The following is a 19,122-nucleotide window of genomic DNA, read 5'->3' on the forward strand; positions in this document are numbered from 1 at the left end:
TCACAGGTAGTTTACCCCAGTTTCTTTGTCCCTTTTCACTGTACTATTATATAATACACAACAAACTATCAATGTTTACATTGTAATGTTTGAATCCTACCCCCCCCCAAAAAAGATTATTCTGTAACTCCTAACATGTCTAACCCAAACAAGTTCTGAAATTTCTCTTGTATTCTGACCTCTATACAGAACTAAAGTTGTTTCTCCCCTAAACTGTTAGAAATATGAACTTGGGAAAGAGGGAAGAACGCTTAGATTTAAAGAACAAGAGACAAAACTTCCTCTTTATCAAGTGACTAATTACAACAATTAACATTTGTACTTACTCATCCGTTCAGGGTTTAGAAATGACCCTCACCTCAGATAGAGCCTCTGCCCTCCCGTGAGGAACTGGATAGAAATGCCAAGCATCGATGTTAAAGAGTTCCAAAGTAAAACTGAAAGACATTTAAGACAAGCCATAGATAGAGCTATGTTTAAGAATGAATATATCTTCTAAAATTGTCATGTTTTACTTCATAAGCCCTCTTTATCCTTAGGGAAGGTTTATTTGAGGGCTTGAAGGCTTATCTTATTAGAAATTACAGGTAGTTTTGATTTTACATATGAGTCGATTGTAGTTAAATCTGGCCAAGACAAAAGGTCAAAACTGACAATGGAAAAAATTACAAGTGACCATTTGATTGAATTTCAGTTGCTTCCCTGATTAAATTCTAACATTTGCAAACTGAAATATTATCTGCAGCTGCCAAGTATGATAATTTTCTGATTTATTACTAAAGTAGGTGACCATAGTAAAGGAAGAACCTGTTATTAGCTACATCAGTTTTACAAGTCAATTTGGAAAAAGAAAATTCCCTGTCCTCTTTCTTTCAAATGAAGTATAACTACTGCCATCTTCTGACAATGTTTACTGTCCTCTGTAATCCTCATCTATTCCTTCAAAAAATAAACCTGTCGTTTGAAGTCTTGTATTCCTAGTTAAATAAAACAAATTGATGTTTTTTAAAGATGAACCTGGTAAAAAGTTTATCTCCAAACTTCTCTTTCTGCCTCTGAAATGGTACTCAGAGAATGATACAGGGAATCATAGAATCTCCACTTTGTCAAAGATCATAAATGATGGACACGAGCACAAAATGAAGAATATTTAAATTTCTTCATACAAGGCCCCTTCTGCTCAATGTAGATATTTTTAAATCTGTGATGCCACTGTTCTGTATTCAGAAGAAAAAAGTCTTTGTCATATCTTAAATAATTCTGACCCTTATGTGAAAATGGTTGCAAATGTACTAGTGACTTACATTGCAACTAATGAATAAAAAAGAAAACTGGTACAAAGCCCTTAGGATTGCAATTCCTGACTTTCGTTCTCTAGATTTGAAGGTGAGGAGTAGAGAGGTTAGCCAGAGGTAGTTCCTAGCTAATATTAAAGAACACGTTATCTCTGTAAAGCCTCCCCCCTAGATTTTGCCCATGCCCAGACATGTGGAAAGTTTGTAGCTTGGAAGAGGTTACAGAAGGGGGCAGGCCAAAAGCAGAGAAGACAGTCTGAACAAAAATAATGAAACCAAGTGACTGATCAAAGGTGATTTTTTCATTAGATTTATTATTGTTATTTCCCATATACTGTGTGCTTATTTAAATATGTTTTGTCCATTATTTTTCTTTAACATGTTCTTTAATGGAGAAAGCAGCTTAAATCACTATTCTTGGAGGTATAGTAACAGTTACATTATTCAAACACAGAAATACTGCTAAAAAATAAGAACTACCTATCCTCAGTCTTTATTCTCTCCTTTTAGCCCTGACAGCTGCTGCCGGAAGGGGCAAACTGGAGGTATGCCGTCTGCTCTTGGAACAAGGGGCGGCGGTAGCCCAGCCAAACCGTCGAGGGGCCGTACCTTTATTCAGCACTGTTCGCCAGGGCCACTGGCAGGTAAGCAGGGCAGCTACTTCAGCCCCTCAGGCAGGGATAAGTTCTAGTTTGAAACTTCTGATACAGAAAGCAAAAAAAAAAAAATCACAAAGAGTTATTGTTAGCGCTCAGTATTCATCAGGTTGGAGGACCTTTGTTGTTCACTGGTTAGAGAATATGACAAAAATTAATTATTGAGAATCATCATTATGACCTAGGTTATATAGGACTAGCTACTTGTATCCTGGTCATGGAATGACCTCCTCATATTTCACAGTATCCACCGCTTCTCTGGAAAGTTCATTTTTTAAAAAATCTCTGCTAACCATTTCCTTGCAGGTGTTTCAGACTTGCTACAAGAAAGTGCATTGTTTGCAAATTCTAGTTATATGATCTTTCTGGATGTTTTTGGTTCTGGATAAATGTGAATTTATGCACTTAGGATGAAAAAGAAAGCATCCTGATAATAATCTTTGAAAGTATTTTAATAGAAAAAAAGGCTGTAGGGGACAAACCATGCTGAGAAGTTATCAGAGGCATTTTAATTTATTCAGTTCTGTCTTACTGCAGGCAAGTTTGCCAACCTAGAATTCATTAAAATGCCACTGATACAGGAAATAACTTGTGTTGGTGCTATTCCATTCTAGGATTGCTTAGTCTATATCTTGGCCTTTGTTATCTTACATTCTTTTTTACTTAGTGGCTAAGTCGAACATTCAAAGTTGCCTCTTTCTCATATGGCTGCCCTAAGACAGACAGAGACTAAATCGTATAGTACTGGGATTATGTGGGTACTTAAAGGGGATTCTCACAGTGGAAAGCTACATGTAGGAATAGTTCGAAGGGTGGAGCATAGCATCCATGTGCCTTTTCAGCAGCCCTCCTTCTTAGGCTAATTTATCCCTAATTATCTGTACTTACAGATTGTTGATCTTTTACTCACCCATGGAGCTGACGTCAACATGGCAGATAAGCAGGGCCGTACTCCTCTGATGATGGCCGCTTCTGAAGGCCATCTAGACACCGTGGACTTTTTACTTGCACAAGGTAAATCCTGGGATGCCAGAGTTTGGTGGTCAGTGCCCATAATAGACTCACTAAACTCATGATGGATTAATAGACCCACTAAACTCATGATGGAGATGTTAAGAAAGGATATGGATTCTATGGTCAGAAAATGAAAAAGCCTTCTACTCTCCTCTTACATAAAAGTGTAACCTTTCTAATGTTGGCATTCTCTATTTCCTTATGGCTTAAGGGGTTTTGGTATTCTGATCAAATCAACATATTCCAAATTCTAATTCAAATCAGTAATCTCTAAAACTTTCACTTTTCTAGTGCATACTCAATAAATGCTCATCTTCCCAAATTGTATTTTGGCTTTGATTTTTCAACTCTTTTTTGTAAGCCTGCACAACTAACATTTTTCTTGTATCCAAAAGAGACAAATGGAGGTAAGACAAGTCTTGGCAGTAGGACCCTATTTGAGGAATTAGGATATGATTATGCCGCTGTTGTAGTAAATTATTTTTGACATTTACCACCATGCACAAATTCCTGTTAAATGAGAAACAACCTAAATGAGATTGTGGTCCAGCACCATCATAAAACATTCCATGCTCCTATTGATTGTATGACCTCAGTCACCTGTGCAAAATGCTGATGTGTGCTTGTCGGCCTCCATGGTACAAATAACTCAAGTGGCCAGTGACTCCACAGTACCATCTAGTGGAGCTTGAGTATTTACATGAAGCAGGAGGTAGTGAGGTTATGACTTAACACCTTAATTGCTCCATTCCAGTTAACCTCCTTTATTAGTAAACTAGGCCTAAGCATTTATAATTATACTCACAAGCACATGCACTTTCCTTCAGGAAACCAACCTCCTGAAGAGGCAGGAGCAACTGTGGGTACTTTAAATTAGGCTAGGTTTTTTTCCTACATTTCAAATGTGACTCAGTCAGAGACTTATTGTACATTTAGCTGTATCTTCCAAAAACTGACTCTCAAGGCTGAGTCAGAATCTTAGAGCTGCTTCCTGGTGTGCAAAGTAGCTCTTGCTTCCCCAGTACAAGTCAGGACTAGCTTCGTGACATTCATTCTCACTTCTACCAAGTAACAGGGCAGGGTTCTGGGTTCTCAGGATAAGATGCAGCAGGAACTAGCCATGGCAGGAGTAAATGTTCCAGAACAACGTAAATCCCTGGAGAAGGCAGGACCTCTTCAGCCAATGATAAATTTTATATAGCTGCACAGTCTCTGTCACATATCAATAGAAGTACATTAGGCCTAGCTTCCAAAGATATGTTCATCCTTAGCACTGAAGGCATGCGGCTTTCACTAAGTCAACAAAGTCTACAAATGTTTATTTGGCCTGCATTGTGTTCAGTGCATGAGTAATTTTTTAATTAATAAACAATAATCCGTGTCCTCAAAAGTTCTACAATCTGGCAGAGAAGGGCTGAAACAAAAATAAATAGCTATCTTAAAAAGCAGAAAATTCTGTGTCCTGATAAAAGTATTTTAGTTAGAATAGGACACACTTTGGAATTTGAATAGGAAAAATGTTCCACACAGAAGAAATAATGTGAATGAAAGGTCAAGGAGGAGAAACAGTACAGAACAGGTCTGGGGAAATACCAGTTGTCCAGTGATGTACATAAGGAGTGTTTGAAAATAAAACTGGAAAGATATGTGGAAAGAAGTAGAAAAAGAACCGATTAAAAGAATTTGGACTTAATTCTGAAGGCAGTGGGGAACTTTTAAAGATTTTTGGAAAGGGAATTGATGCCAGAGTTGTGCTTTTTAAAAAAAGTCATCCTCTCAGGAGTGTGAATAGTAGATTTGATGAAGAAATTAGAGAGATTAGTTAGGAAGCCACTTTAATAGAATAGATGAGAGATAATGAGGCCCTAATCCAGGGCCAGTCGCTGTCAGCATAGGCAGATTCATGCATTTGGCAGCTGTCAGAAAAGGGCCACGTGCAAGAAATATTTTGAATATAAAGATTGATTAGGTAGGAAATAAGAAAGATAAAAGAGTTTATTGTAACTCCAGAGTTTTGTGGGGGTTTTTTAATTTTTTTATTAATTAGAAAAAAAATTACAAGAAAGAACCACAAACACTCCCAACACATACACTCAGCAATTCACAACATCATCACATAGTTACATATTCATCATCCTGATCATTTCTTGGAACATTTGCATCAATTCAGAAAAAGAAATAAAAAGACAACAGAAAAATAAAACAAAAACAGAAAAAAAAAATTTTGCATACCATACCCTTATCCCTCCCTTTCATTGATCACTAGCATTTCAAACTAAATTTATTTTAACATTTGTTCCCCCCTATTATTTATTTTTACTCCATGTGTTCTACTCATCTATTGACAAGGTAGATAAAAGGAGCATCAGACACAAACTTTTCAAAATCACACAGTCACATTGTGAAAGCTATATCGTTATACAATCATCAAGAAACATGGCTACTGGAACACAGTTCTACATTTTCAGACAGTTCCCTCCAGCCTCTCCATTACATCCTAGTTAACAAGGTGATATCTACTTAATGCGTAAGAATAACCTCCAGGATAACCTCTCGACTCTGTTTGGAATCTCTCAGCCATTGACACTTTGTCTCACTTCATTCTTCCCCCTTTTGGTCGAGAAGGTTTTCTCAATCCGTTGATGCTGAGTTCCAGCTCATTCTGGGATTTCTGTCCTATGTTGTCAGGAAGGTCCACACCCCTGGGAGTCATGTCCCACATAGACAGGGGGAGGGTGGTGAGTGTGCTTGCTGTGTTGGCTGGAGAGAGAGGCCACATCTGAGAAACAATAGAGATGCTCTTGGGGGTGACTCTTAGGCCTAATTTTAAATGGTCTTGACCTATCCCCTGTGGGGTTAAGTTTCTTATGAACAAACCCCAAGACTGGGGGCTCAGCCTATAGCTTTGGTTGCCTACACTGCTTGTGAGAATATCAAGAATTCAACTTGAGGAAGTTGAGTTTTCCCTCATTCTCACCATTCCCCGAAGGGGATTTTGCAAATACTTTTCCACTCACTGATCAAATCACTCTGGGATTCATCAGGGCATCACCTGGACAAACCAACAAAATCTCATGTCCTATACAAAGTTCCATGTACTTAAGGTGTTCAACCAACTATCTACATAAGTTATATTAGGAGATGCATTAGTCAAAGTATAAATTTGTACCAAATAAACATTTTTTGCTTTAGTCTCACACATAGTTGAAATTTTAAAATATTAATTACCATCAATTTTCAGCACACTGCAGTAATGACATTCTTTTGTTCTTCCTCATGCAAAAATATTTTTTTAATTTGTACATTTAGTCACTATCATTATACACTCTAGGCATTCCTAGATTATACCATCTCAATCTTTATCGTCTATCTTTCTTTGTGATTTCACTTATGCCCCATCCCTCCTCCCTCTATCATTCTCATATGCAGCTTCATTCAGTGTTTTAACATAATTGTATTATAGTTAGGTAATATTGTGCTGTCCATTTCTGAGTTTTTATATTCAGTCCTGTTGCACAATCTGAATCCCTTCAGCTCCAATTACCCAATCTTTTACCCTATTTCTATCTCCTGATGGTCCCTGTTACCAACAAGATATTCCAAGTTTATTCAGTAATGTCAGTTCATATCAGTGACCATTCAGTATTTGTCCTTTTGTTTCTGGCTAATCACACTCAGCATAATGTCCTTAAGGTCCATTCATGTTGTTACATACTTCATAACTTTAGTCTGTCTTACAGTTGCATCATATTACATCCTATGTAAATGCCACAGTTTGTTTAGCCAACCATCTGTTGATGGAGATTTTGGCTGCTTCCATCTCTTGGTTATTGTAAATAATGTAAATATAAACATTGGTGTGTAAATGTCCATTTGTGTCCTTGCCCTCATGTCCTTTGAGTAGAGACAGCATATAGATGGGTCCTGTTTTTTAATCCATTCTGCCAGACTATATCTTTTGATTGGAGAGTTTAATCCATTAACGTTCAGTGTTATTACTGCATGGGTAGTACTTTCTTCTACTATTTTGCTTTCTGGGTTTTATATGTCATATCTAATTTTCCTTCTTTTTACCTTTACTCATAGTCTTCCTTTCTACGCTCTTCTCCACATCTCTCTTTTCTATCTTCGTATCTGTCTCTAGTGCTCCCTTTAGTATTTCTTGCAGAGCTGGTCTCTTGGTCACAAATTCTCTGTGATTTTTTGTCTGAAAATGTTTTAATTTCTCCCTCATTTTTGAAGGACAATTTTGCTGGGTATAGAATTCTTGGTTGGCAGTTTTCTCTTTTAATAATTTAAATATGCCATCCCACTGTCTTCTTGCCTCCATGGTTTCTGCTGAGAGATCTGCGCATAGTCGTATTGGGCTTCCCTTGTATGTGATGGATTGCTTTTCTCTTGCTGCTTTCAAGATTCTCTCTTTCTCTTTGACCTCTGACATTCTGATTAGTAAATGTCTTGGAGTATGTCTATTTGGGTCTATTCTCTTTGGGGTACGCTGCACTTCTTGGATCTGTAATTTTAAGTCTTTCATAAGAGTTGGGAAATTTTCAGTGATAATTTCCTCCATTAGTTCTTCTCCTCCTTTTCCCTTCTCTTCTCCTTCTGGGATACACACAACATGTATATTTGTGCGCTTCATATTGTCTTTCAATTCTCTGAGTTCCTGCTCATATTTTTCCATTTTTTCCCCTATATTTTCTATTTCTTGCCAGATTTCAGATGTTCCATCCTCCAGTTCACTAATCCTATGTTCTGTCTCTCGAAATCTACCATTGTAGGTTTCCATTGTTTTTTTCATCTCTTCTACCTTGCCTTTCATTCCCATAAGGTCCTTGATTTGTTTTTTCAGTCTTTCCATTTCTTCTTTTTGTTCATTCCTTGCCTTCTTTATATCCTCCCTCAATTCATTGATTTGTTTTTTGATGAGGTTGTCCATGTCTGTTCGTATATTCTGAATTAATTGTTTCAGCTCCTGTATGTCATTTGAATTGTTGGTTTGTTCCTTTGACTGGGCCATATCTTCAATTTCCTAGTGTGATTTGTTATTTTTTGCTGGCATCTAGGCATTTAATTACCTTAGTTTATTCTGGAGATTGCTTGCACTTCTTTTACCTAGGGTTTTCTTGCTGGATGAATTTGTTGTCTATCTGTTCTTTGACATTCAGTTCAGCTTTATCTGGACCTCTAGCTTAAGTTTTGTTTAACAGAGGAGAGTTTTTCAGTTCTCGTTTTCTTGTTTCTTGCCCTGCTTGTATGGTGCCCTCCCCCCCACACCCTAAGGAGGGTCTACTTAGGTTTTATAGACCCCAGCCAGATTTTCCCAGACCAAACTGGCCTCCTATCAGGAGGAAAGAGTCACCTGCATCGGTTTTCCCTGAGGGTGAGACCCAGCAGGTTGAAAGACTTTCCTGTGAAGTCTCTGGGCTCTGTTTTTCTTATCCTGCCCAGTATGTGGCGCTTGTCTGCCTGCAGGTCCCACCAGCATAAGATGATGCGGTACCTTTAACTTTGGCAGACTCTCCCTGCTGGGGGTGTGGTGGAGACAGAGGAGAGGTTGTAGGCTGGTTTTAATGGCTTCAAATTACCAAGCCCTGGTGTCTGAATTCCTTGAGGGAGGGATTCCGACTCCCTCCCTTCACCCCTCACCCCTCCCTGCTTCCTCCCTCCCTGGGGTAGGCAAAGACTCCAGACAAGCCCCCAGAAGAGCTCACTTCTGTCTATGCCTGGGGCAGTTGCAGCTTGAGGAGTCCTGCCGCTGTATCCAAAGGCAGTCAAGCCTTTATGGAAATGCAGCCACAAAAACCTCTGTTTCCTTCTTTTTTTTTCCTTCTTTTTTTTTTCCTCCTTTTTCCATCAGCCCTGCCCCCTTGGCACTGGGGCAAAAATGAGCGACCTCTGCTTTGACCAGGTTCACCTAAGCTGGGGGCCTATTTTTAGTAGTCAGAATTTGTTAATTAATTCCACAGTTGGCGTTTGATTGTGCTCAGTCCCTGCTGCTGGTAAAGTTCCTTTCCTTTCCCCTCTGGGAAGCAGCCGTGGGGGAGGGGCACCGGCCACCGCAGCTTTTGGAACTCACGGTCCTGGGATGTCTTGCAGCCAGTCCAGCTGGTCCAGACTGGGGTGCGCTGTGTATCCAGTCACTGACATGGCCCCAGGAGCTGTTCTGTATTGTTTCTGGTTATTTAGTAGTTTTTCTGGAGGACAAACTAAAATGTGCACATTGTTAAGCCACCATCTTGACCTGGAAGTCACTCCAGAGTTTTAAGATGGATGTTTGGGAGACACGTGATTCCATTAATTACATGGGAGAGAGAAGAGAGAGGAGGGAGATTACAAATTAAATTTCAGAAGTGTTGACCATATTTTGGGTTAATTCATATGGGTATCACTTTTTAATTTCTTTCTTTTTTTTTTTTGCCACACTCCCACAAACAAGGGCAATTCATGTTTTATTTATGACAACTTCTTAAAACACACTCATCTAATCTAGGAGCATAAATATATAGCATGAGGCTTAAATAACTTTTATACACTATGTACCGTCATTGGCAGAGGTACAAAACATATATACACCTTGTGCTAATCACATCGTGGAGGAGCACATGAGTCAAATAAAATCCTGCAGCTATGGCAGAGGGTAGCGTGGGCGGGAATAGGTAGAAAAAAGCTTTTGGGGAAGGCAGGCCCCAGTTCACTTCAGGGGTCTTCTTTGACCTTTGGCTTTTCTTGCAGTTGTCCCCACCATCACATTCTAGCCTTCCTCTGCAGTTGTACCATTTTACATTCCGACCAGCAGCGGATAAATCTGCCTCTTTCTCCACATCCTCTCTAGCACTTGTCGTTTCTGGTTTTTTTTGTTTGTTTGTTTGTTTTTTGATAATGGCTATTCTGGTGGGTGTGAAATGATATCTCACTGTGGTTTTGATATGCATTTCCCTAATAGCCAAGGAAGTTGAGCATCTTTTCATGTACCTTTTAGCCATTTGTATTTCCTCTTCTGAGAAGTGTTCATGTCTTTTGCCCAGTTTTTAATACGGTTGTTTTTTTTTTTCTTATTGAGTTGAACAATCTCTATATGTTCTGGATACTAGAGCCTTATCTGTTATGTCATTTCCAAATATTGTCTCCCATTGTATAGGCTGCCTTTTTACTTTCTTGACAAAGTTCTTTGATGTACAAAAGTGTTTAATTTTGAGGAGTTCTCATTTATCTGTTTCTTCAATGCTTGTACTTTGAGTGTAAGATCTAGAAAACTACCTCCTATTACAAGTTTTATAAGATATTTCCCTACATTTTCTTCTAAAAGTTTTATGGTCTTAGCTGTAATATTTAGGTCTTTGTGATCCATTTTGAATTAATTTTTGTATAAGGTATGAGATATGGATCCTCATCTTTTTAATTTCTTAAATTACAACTTTCCTTATCTTTGGAAAATCAGTTTATGACATATATCCAAAACCTTCCTGTCCTTCCACTTTTTCCCCACTGGATGCTTTGTCCAAGGAACTTACAGGTGTTGCATCTGAGAAACCTCCTTGGATTCTGTCCCATATTCAAATTAATTCCATGTTAGAGTCAATGTTTTAATTGCAGCTATGCCATTTTGAAAAGATAACTCAGTACATAAATAGTTCTCATCAAGGTTCGAGGTCTGGTACCTTCCAGCCCCTCATCCTGCTCAGAGAATCCACAAAATCTGGTTATATAACCTATAGGGACACAGAGGTGATACAGTTAGTCCAGGTAACTGTTGAGTAGGCCTAAGCCTGGCTATGGCAGATCCTAAGCTTGAGCTGATATCTGAATCCTGTCCAGCTGAGGAGGCAGCCTGCAAAGTATGTCCCGTGTGTAGTAAGTTGACCTCTAATTTAGTTGGTGAGAATGACACACCAACTATATGAAAAGAATTGTCTTAGATACTCTTAAGAACTAGCAAGGAAATAATAGACTCCTTGCCATCTAAGAGCTTACAGTTTAAACCAAAGAAGCAAATGTATATTGAACTTTAAAATAATTACAAAACTAACTTCATGTCAGGTATGCTTGATCCTTACAGATGAAAATAGAAGTGTTGAAAGAAAACAGGTGCAGAATATAAAAGAGGTGGGGATGGGGTTGTTGGAGAAGATTGAGTAGTTTAAGTAAGCTCTGAATTTTCTTTGTAACCTGTGCTCAATATCCTCCCATGAATCCATTTCCTCCTCTCTCTAGGAAGGAGAAAGCAGCCTGGTAAAATCAATGATAAACATGTACCAACCTCCTCTCAAGGAAGACTTCCACTCAGTTCAGAAAGTATTCATTGAGAATTTATTAACATGCAAGTGGAATACATAAAAAAGTTAATAACAAAAAAGTGACATGTTAAGTGAATTCATGATGAGATAAATGTGAATTGGAAGAAGCTTCTTAGAGGCAGGGGGATTTTAGATGGCTCCTAGAGAACAGGTAGAAGTGGGGCAAGCCATGGGGAAAGAAAAGTTATACCACATGTGGGAGCAACATAACCAAAAGTGAGGATGCAGAAATATTTATGGTAGATTCTGGAGACAGTGAGCACATCCATGTGGCCAAAGTAGAGGATTGTCAACAGAGAGTAATGAAATTTAGGGATAGAGAATAAGCTTGGAAATAGGTTGTGGGGGACTTGGATACCCAGTAAAACAACTGGACTCTATTCTGTTAGCCGCTTCTGAGATCAGTCTTAAAGTGGAAATAGTCCAGAAACATAAAGCATTCTTTGGTAGGGCCTAAACCTTCAGTACTAGCTTTCCCCTCTGCTGTGAATTTTTCTCAGACCTGTCTTATCCCTTGTTCTACAGGTGCCTCCATTGCGCTAATGGACAAAGAGGGATTGACAGCCCTCAGCTGGGCTTGTTTGAAAGGTCATCTCTCAGTGGTACGTTCTCTGGTGGATAATGGAGCTGCCACAGACCATGCTGACAAGAATGGCCGCACTCCTCTAGATCTGGCAGCTTTCTATGGTGATGCTGAGGTGGTGAGTGCCTTTAAACAAGCCTCAGGATAATTGGAATAGGGAAGACTCCCCATCCATAATATTATCTTAGGTAAGAGTAGAGTGATGTTTTGATGATTTCTGATACAAAGTTTTTGGGTTTATACCTGCAGAGGGCAGGAATATTCAGAACACCATTAAAGACCAAGAATATGGCTGTGGCCTGAAATACCATGACTGTACAGCCTGGTTCACACCAGCAGTAAAATACAGGGCGGGCAGCAGCCAGAGCCTCCACAGAGCAGTGCCGTGTTAACTGATCTGCTTGGTTCATGTCCTAGGTTCAGTTCCTGGTGGATCACGGCGCCATGATCGAGCATGTTGACTACAGTGGAATGCGCCCTCTGGACAGGGCAGTGGGGTGCCGAAACACTTCCGTCGTTGTCACCCTTCTGAAGAAAGGAGCCAAGATAGGTAGGAAAAAGGAAGACGGTGTTGGCCATCTGTGCCCAGGGGCCAGGCTGGTCCAGTGGTCTGGCTGCCCTGGGCGTTTGGTGTGAGTGTATACAGTTTTACCTATGCCCTGACCCAATGATTATCCATGTGCACAGAAAGGCTCTTAACCCAGAGAAAGCACCATCTGAGCCATGATCTACAGCACCATGTGTCCAAGCTCTAATGGCTATCTGCCATGCCCCAGTAGCCGGGAGATTGTGTCAACCTTAAGCACATCTTAGTGCTAATGCCTCTATACCAGCCCCACCCTGGACCCTTCACTGCCATGAGCCTTTGCTTTCCCTTGCTCTGTATGTGCTTCAGATTCTCAAGTCCCTGCTGCTGCTGTCCCAGCTGTTCCCCCATCCCACAGACCTGTAGACAAGGGTTGGCTGATATGCTGGCTTTTTTGCTGCCTGCCTCTCACTGCTGCTTTTTCCTTCTTTTTTTTTTTTTTTTTTTTTCACCTTCATCCATTTTTTTTTCCTCTCCTACAACTTTTTGTTTTCTCCTTTCTTTGAAGGTTGTCAGACGTTACCGAGTCGCCCACGAGGTATATTTCACCGCTGTCAGCATCAGGCGTGGTCTGATGGCTTGGTCAGCTTTGCCTTCTCCTCTTTGATTTAGCCTGCATGAGTTCCCTACACCTCTAATCTTTTAATTTACTTCACCTTAAAAGAAGATTTTTTTAATGACTGTTGTAGAGAATAACTTGAACTTTTGATAACTAACCCTTTAAAGCTTAGTTGGTTAATAATTCAGGCATCTGTAAACTAATCAATTTAACCTTTTCTTTCCCTTTGTGGATAAAGTAGCCCTTAATAATGTTGATTTGTTTCACATATGTTTGTCATTTGAACTCTGCTCCTGGTTCAAAGTGAATTCCAGGGAATTCTACTTGGTATTTATAAATTAAGAGAAACTTTAGAGTCTTTGATGGGTTTCCTTTCTGTAAAGTTCATATTTTAAAATTAAGAGACTAAACGACTGGGGATATGAGTCCCAGTTTCTAAAATAAATTACCCGTTTTGGATTTTTAAAATCTTTTGGTGACATTTAATATAAACACCTCCCAATTTCCTTATATAAAAATAACACCGAAGTAACTCATTGCCTGCCCAAATGCAACATGGAGGCTTTGCTGCCCTCCTGTGGTGTAAGCTCAGACAGTTCAGCTCTTCTTATTTTAAGGTGAATACAAATCCAATGCAGCTTCTTGGCAGTGGGAGTCACTAAGTTACTCCCAGGACTAAAAGATGAGGAAATTATTTGGAGCAAGTTGTTCTCTCAGCAGAAATTTCCCCAGGATGTTTTTTTCACCTAGCTTCCTACCACCCTTACATTGTATGAGTTTTTTACCCATCATGCATCCTGTACACTACAGGTCCAGCCACATGGGCGATGGCCACATCCAAACCAGACATCATGATCATCCTGTTGAGCAAGCTGATGGAAGAGGGGGACATGTTTTATAAGGTGAGGGGAGGGAAGAAAAAAGTTTCCTCAAAACAGCCACTGACTTATTTCTCCATGTAGGATCTGCCAAACTCTTGACAGTTCTCATTCTTGGTTGTAGAGGCAAAGAGAATACCATTCCTCGGTGTTTGAGGGGCTCATAAGCTGGGGTCTTGCTCTCCCAATAAGACTGCAATAGTAACCTACACATGCCTGCAGCTGAACAACTTAAGGACCTGGTTTTTACCTGGTCACTAATGAGTGGTTACTTAGATTTTACATGGGATCTGCTAAGTGGGATCTGGAAACTCATGAGACAAACTTAAAATTATGTGGTACAGATATTTCCAGTATATAATAAGAAAGAGACATTGGCTTCAATATTTAACATATATGTAGATTAAAAGTATGTAGTAATAATTTGTCAGTATCCCTGAGTAAGATAAGGAAACTGAGGCAAATAGCAATCATAAGATCTGCTTGAAGTCACTTATTGAATGATATATGTCTGTATTCACAATTCAAGCTGAAGGCTCCATGCCTATAGAAGTCCCTTAAGACATTCCATGTTGTAAGTTAAGAGTAGCTGTATCTTCTTCTCCTGAAGGTAAATACATATCCAACCCAGCGTATTGGCATTGCATGTCACTCAGGCCTAAAAGATAAGGAAGTGATACTGAAGCTTGTTGTTCCTACTTGTGTTGGGAGTATACAGAGTTCCTGGGAGCAGGATTCTATTTCCTGAGTACCCTTTGAGTGACAGTCATGGAAATCTAATACTCTTAGGGTTTCAGGAAGCTTGAGCTTTGACCCGACCATGATTTTTTGTAACTTTAGAAAATATCCGTATTCTTTTAGGTTGCCATATTTATGCCAGAATGGCATGACTCTCAAGAATCTAAGCTCTGGTTATAACATAACTCTGGTATTCTGATGCAAGGAATCCCATCTCCTGATGAGAATAGGCAGAGCTACTACTGTTACCACCCAAAATTCTACCTTGGAAGACTCTAAATCTCTCCTTAGTGAAGTATCATAAGATGAAAATAAAAGATTAGGATCTTTGGTGGAGTTGCAACTATATAGAAGGAATAGAACTGATAAAGATCAGTTAAGGGGAGACACCTCCTACATCTTTCTAGACTTAGCTTATAGATTTTCAGATACAGAAAAACAAGTTCAAGACCTGTGGTTAGGTACCCACGTTGGTCATAGATTTATTACTCCATATGAGGAAATCCCTCCTACAAAGTTAGATGGGATCACAAATTCTAAGCTTCACTTATTACCTACCAGCCCACGCCATGCCCTTTTCCAAAAATAAGGGGAAAACTGACTCAAAACATTTTAGGGAAGTTTAGGGGAGCAACAGCTATACTGTTCTAGCTCCCACATCCTTTATGAAGAAGGAAATGACTTCTTCTAAAGAGCTGACAGTGTAGAGCATAAACAAGAATAGAGAATTCTCCAGATAAGTGAGAAATTAAGGAAGTCCTTAGAACTGGACAGTGAGATTTGTCCCAGGGAGATCAGCTCAAAATAAAGCTCCTTTGAAAGCAGCAGTCAATCCCTTGGGGATCCAACTGGAAACCTGGGGTCCAGGCCTTACGTTTAGCCATGGCTTTGTCTCTCTAGCTTGTATCTTTGTTATCCCCTTTCAACCTTAACATTTCCTATATCTGGGGAATCCCCATCAACCTTACTTATCCTGGTAGGTGAGGTTCCTATAAAAAAGACGGGACCCTTATACTCTCACCAAGAGAGCCAAATCTACTCCCTAGGCTTGTGTTTGAGAGGGCTAACCCTTAGTAGTAACTGCTGAAAGGAGGAAGGGAGTGAGAATTAAATTTCCTCAGCTGCTCACAGATCAATGGTGTGTTTTGCCATCCTGTACTCCCATTAGAAAGGTAAAGTAAAGGAAGCTGCCCAGCGCTACCAGTATGCTCTGAAGAAATTCCCTAGAGAAGGGTTTGGTGAAGACTTGAAAACCTTCCGGGAACTAAAGGTGTCTCTCCTCCTCAACCTCTCTCGATGTCGCAGGAAAATGAATGTAAGTTGCTCTCATATCAACTCTTTTTTGTAACCCTGGATATTGACAGTCTGTGTCACTCACTAGCTTTTTATCAGACCCCTGAAATCCTTCTCTGCCCCATTTGGAACTTGGTTGTCCTTCACAGAGCACTGACATTTGCAATTTGAGCAAAATCAAGTCTGAGTACAATCTGTATTTCAAACTATAAAAAAGTTAATGCTGTGAGCATTTTATAGCTTTTTGAATTTTCATAATTTCACTGAAAGTGATTAGAATACCATCATCCCTCCCCTTTTACCCCAAGTCAGTTTTCTGGTCTTTGGGAAAAATATGAGCATTGTGGTCACTAGAATTTCAGCTGCAGTTAGATAGGAATTTTAACCATTCCCGTTCCAGTAGACTCTGCAGTCACTTAAAGAAGGGCTTGAAAGAAGGCTCAAGACCATGGACTTTAGGATTTAATTTCTAAGGCAAATCTTAAACTGTTTACTTTTTTCCTCATCTTTTTATTCCAGCATACCATGTCCCTCCTTGTCCCAGACAGAATCTTGGAACTCTTTCTGGTCCTTTATTATCTCCCAAGTGGTCCTTAGTCCTTGTCTGCCTTGTAAAATCTGTCTCTGGGCCCCTCAGCCATTGATGACTGACACACAGACACTCTTACAGCCAAGAAAGCTTCTCAGATTCTGGGAATAGCTGAGATTATGTCAGGAGTCTATGACGTCCACCAGCTTGAAGTCTCAGATCCTCAGGAGATAAAAATAATCCAAATCAAATAGGAATGTTGGTCAATAAATTGCTCGGCTGTATTCAATGGCAAGGATATCCTATTAATTCCAGAAAAATTATTTATATATATGACCTTTGTGTCATCCATCTAAAACCTAGCAATGAAAAAGGCCCTGAGAGAGACTTGATTGCCTCATAGGATGCAATCATGGCCCTAAGAAGCAGAGTTGTACTGAGGTATAGAAGAGACTATGGAGTCTCTTATGAAACAGAAGAAACAGCTCCAAAAGTGTTCTGTGGCACCAGCTAGTGAGAATGAGATAGAGCTCACAGGCTGCTGTTAATCTGCTGACTTCTTCTTTTTTTTTCCTAACAATCTATTTCTTAAAAAGACCATAATTTGCACAGAAATTTCAGTTGTCCCAAAAGAAAAAGCAAAATGATAAGATTGGGTTCCTTTCCCGGTGCCTGCCCATACGGAAAAAAAAAAAAGTTAAGACTGGAAACAGGGTAGGGGATAGAAGATGACCTTTATAAAGATGGGATGCTTTCTCTCTAGCTCCACAATTGTTCAGAAACAGTTAATCACCTTCCATAGACCAACACTGTGCTAAGTACCAGGAGTCTGGCTTTATCTGTAGAAAATTGCTTATTAAATTTTTTTTCTTTTTATCTTCAGCCCAGAGCTTTTGTTCTGCTTAAGTCCTTGTTTTCTGCCTCTAGGAATTGTGTGTGGCCAGAGGTTACTGTGCTGTACTCAAGATTTTGACATTAAAAGAGGAGAAAAACCTTCTCCTTTAGCCTTAGTATTTAAGGGTTCATAGACCCTGCTTAGTCAGCTTTGCTCCCAGGGGTTCTCAGAAGTGAGGACAGATAGCTCTGAGACCATGTTCTTCCAGGGAGCCTCAGTCATCAAGAGATGACATGACTGTGCAGACCCCAGTCCTGGCCAGGACCCCAACTGCTCCTCTCTTATTTTATTTTTATTTTAAATGTTTCTAACATAAGGAACCATTTAAGAGTAGAAATAAACTAGAGAAGCCTCTGTGAAATAGAAAGGAAACTAACATTTATTAAGCATCTACTCTATGCCAGGGACTGTGTATGGTGCTTTTAAGTGCTTTATCTCATTTACTCCTACCTATGAAGAAGAATGATAGAACATACTCTGAGGAGTTACGAAGCAGACCAAAGGTTTGAACCCGTCTGCCTGACATTCCTACTCCATGTGGTGTCCATAGTTAGTGCAAGTTTGCTTACACAAACCCTGTCCTTCTGGCTGTCATGGTACATGTTCTCAGTTGTCCCTTAGAAAGGCAGAATCTAAGTGAGTGTCACAGGAAGGTGGGAGGGGAAGATGAGGGTCCACGTGAAGTACGTATGTTTGTATATATACATGGACATATAACAAGTTAAGCCTTCCAACTTCAGGAACCTCACTGTAAAGGGTTGACACTTAACTTCTGGGCAAGAAAGAACTTTGTGATACAGGCAGAAAGGGCCAATTAAAAGTATTTTAATGCTTCTGGGCAGATAAATTCTAGTAAGCAGTTGCAGGGCCACACAGGACAAAAGCAGAAGGAACTTTCAATCTGTGGGCCACATGGCTAGAGCCATGTCAGGCATGTCAGAAATCTCGTGTTTCATCCATAAATGTCAAAGAAATGTACATATAATTTGTTTTATTCCCAAGTTGTCTATTTATCATATCTCATCAATGACTCATTTGCACACCTATTGTAATGACAGGATTTTGGAATGGCGGAGGAATTTGCTACTAAGGCCCTGGAGCTGAAACCGAAATCTTATGAAGCTTACTATGCAAGAGCAAGGGCAAAACGCAGCAGCAGGTGAGGAGAGAGAGAGAGGGTGAAAAGCAAGAGGTCTCTTTTCTGAAAATCTGGCCAAGGCGATATAGGACACCCTGGGGCATATGTACCCAAATGTCTCTGTCCTTGACAACTCTTAGGGCCTAGCTTGGGATTGGCTCACATACCACAGTACTCAGCTTAAGACTGGCAAATCTTCTGGGCTATGGAGACCAATAGCATTTAACTTGGGGAGAAAAGTGCTTTGTCAGTGTTGGAGAATGGCACCTTCTTCCAAGAAGCTTCTGCCATATCTTTATCACTTTTCAACCCCCAAAGCAGATATAAAGGTACACTGGTGACTTATAGAAGAAATCACTTGAGCAAAACATCCTACCAGTCCTTTTAAGGGGAAAGGTAGGGTGGGTCACTTACATCACAGGCTTCTCTCCCTTTTCCTAGAGGCACTTAAGGTATTCTTGTGATTTAGTCTTCCTTTTGGGGCTCTCCACAAGTCTGGTAGCATCAAAATGCCTTCTCACTTTCACCACCACCACCATCACCACAAAAACAAGGAGGCTTTTGCTGCCAGGATTAAGAGGACCCAGGAGGGAGCCATTTCTCATGTCATCTGCTGCAGTTTGGCCATTGGACAGGATAAGCTCCATAAGAACCTGGAACC

General features: G+C 39.9%; 1 protein-coding gene across 13 annotated transcripts in view; it reads left to right on the top strand.

Annotated features, from left to right (window-relative positions):
* TANC2 (tetratricopeptide repeat, ankyrin repeat and coiled-coil containing 2) overlaps positions 1-19,122 on the top strand; it is a 642,298-nt gene that overhangs the window by 614,670 nt on the left and 8,506 nt on the right. For 10 of the 13 annotated variants that reach the window (XM_077163513.1, XM_077163519.1, XM_077163523.1 and 7 more), the window contains 8 exons: positions 1,806-1,939; positions 2,842-2,965; positions 11,788-11,963; positions 12,263-12,395; positions 12,940-12,969; positions 13,801-13,892; positions 15,775-15,921; positions 18,382-18,482. In XM_077163513.1, coding sequence (XP_077019628.1) covers positions 1,806-1,939; positions 2,842-2,965; positions 11,788-11,963; positions 12,263-12,395; positions 12,940-12,969; positions 13,801-13,892; positions 15,775-15,921; positions 18,382-18,482 — 937 coding nt within the window. The remainder of the gene's footprint in view (positions 1-1,805; positions 1,940-2,841; positions 2,966-11,787; positions 11,964-12,262; positions 12,396-12,939; positions 12,970-13,800; positions 13,893-15,774; positions 15,922-18,381; positions 18,483-19,122) is intronic. The other 3 variants (XM_077163515.1, XM_077163516.1, XM_077163525.1) reach the window with 1 other exon arrangement.

Source organism: Tamandua tetradactyla, chromosome 6 (assembly GCF_023851605.1).
Source record: "Tamandua tetradactyla isolate mTamTet1 chromosome 6, mTamTet1.pri, whole genome shotgun sequence".
Lineage (NCBI taxonomy): Eukaryota > Metazoa > Chordata > Mammalia > Pilosa > Myrmecophagidae > Tamandua > Tamandua tetradactyla.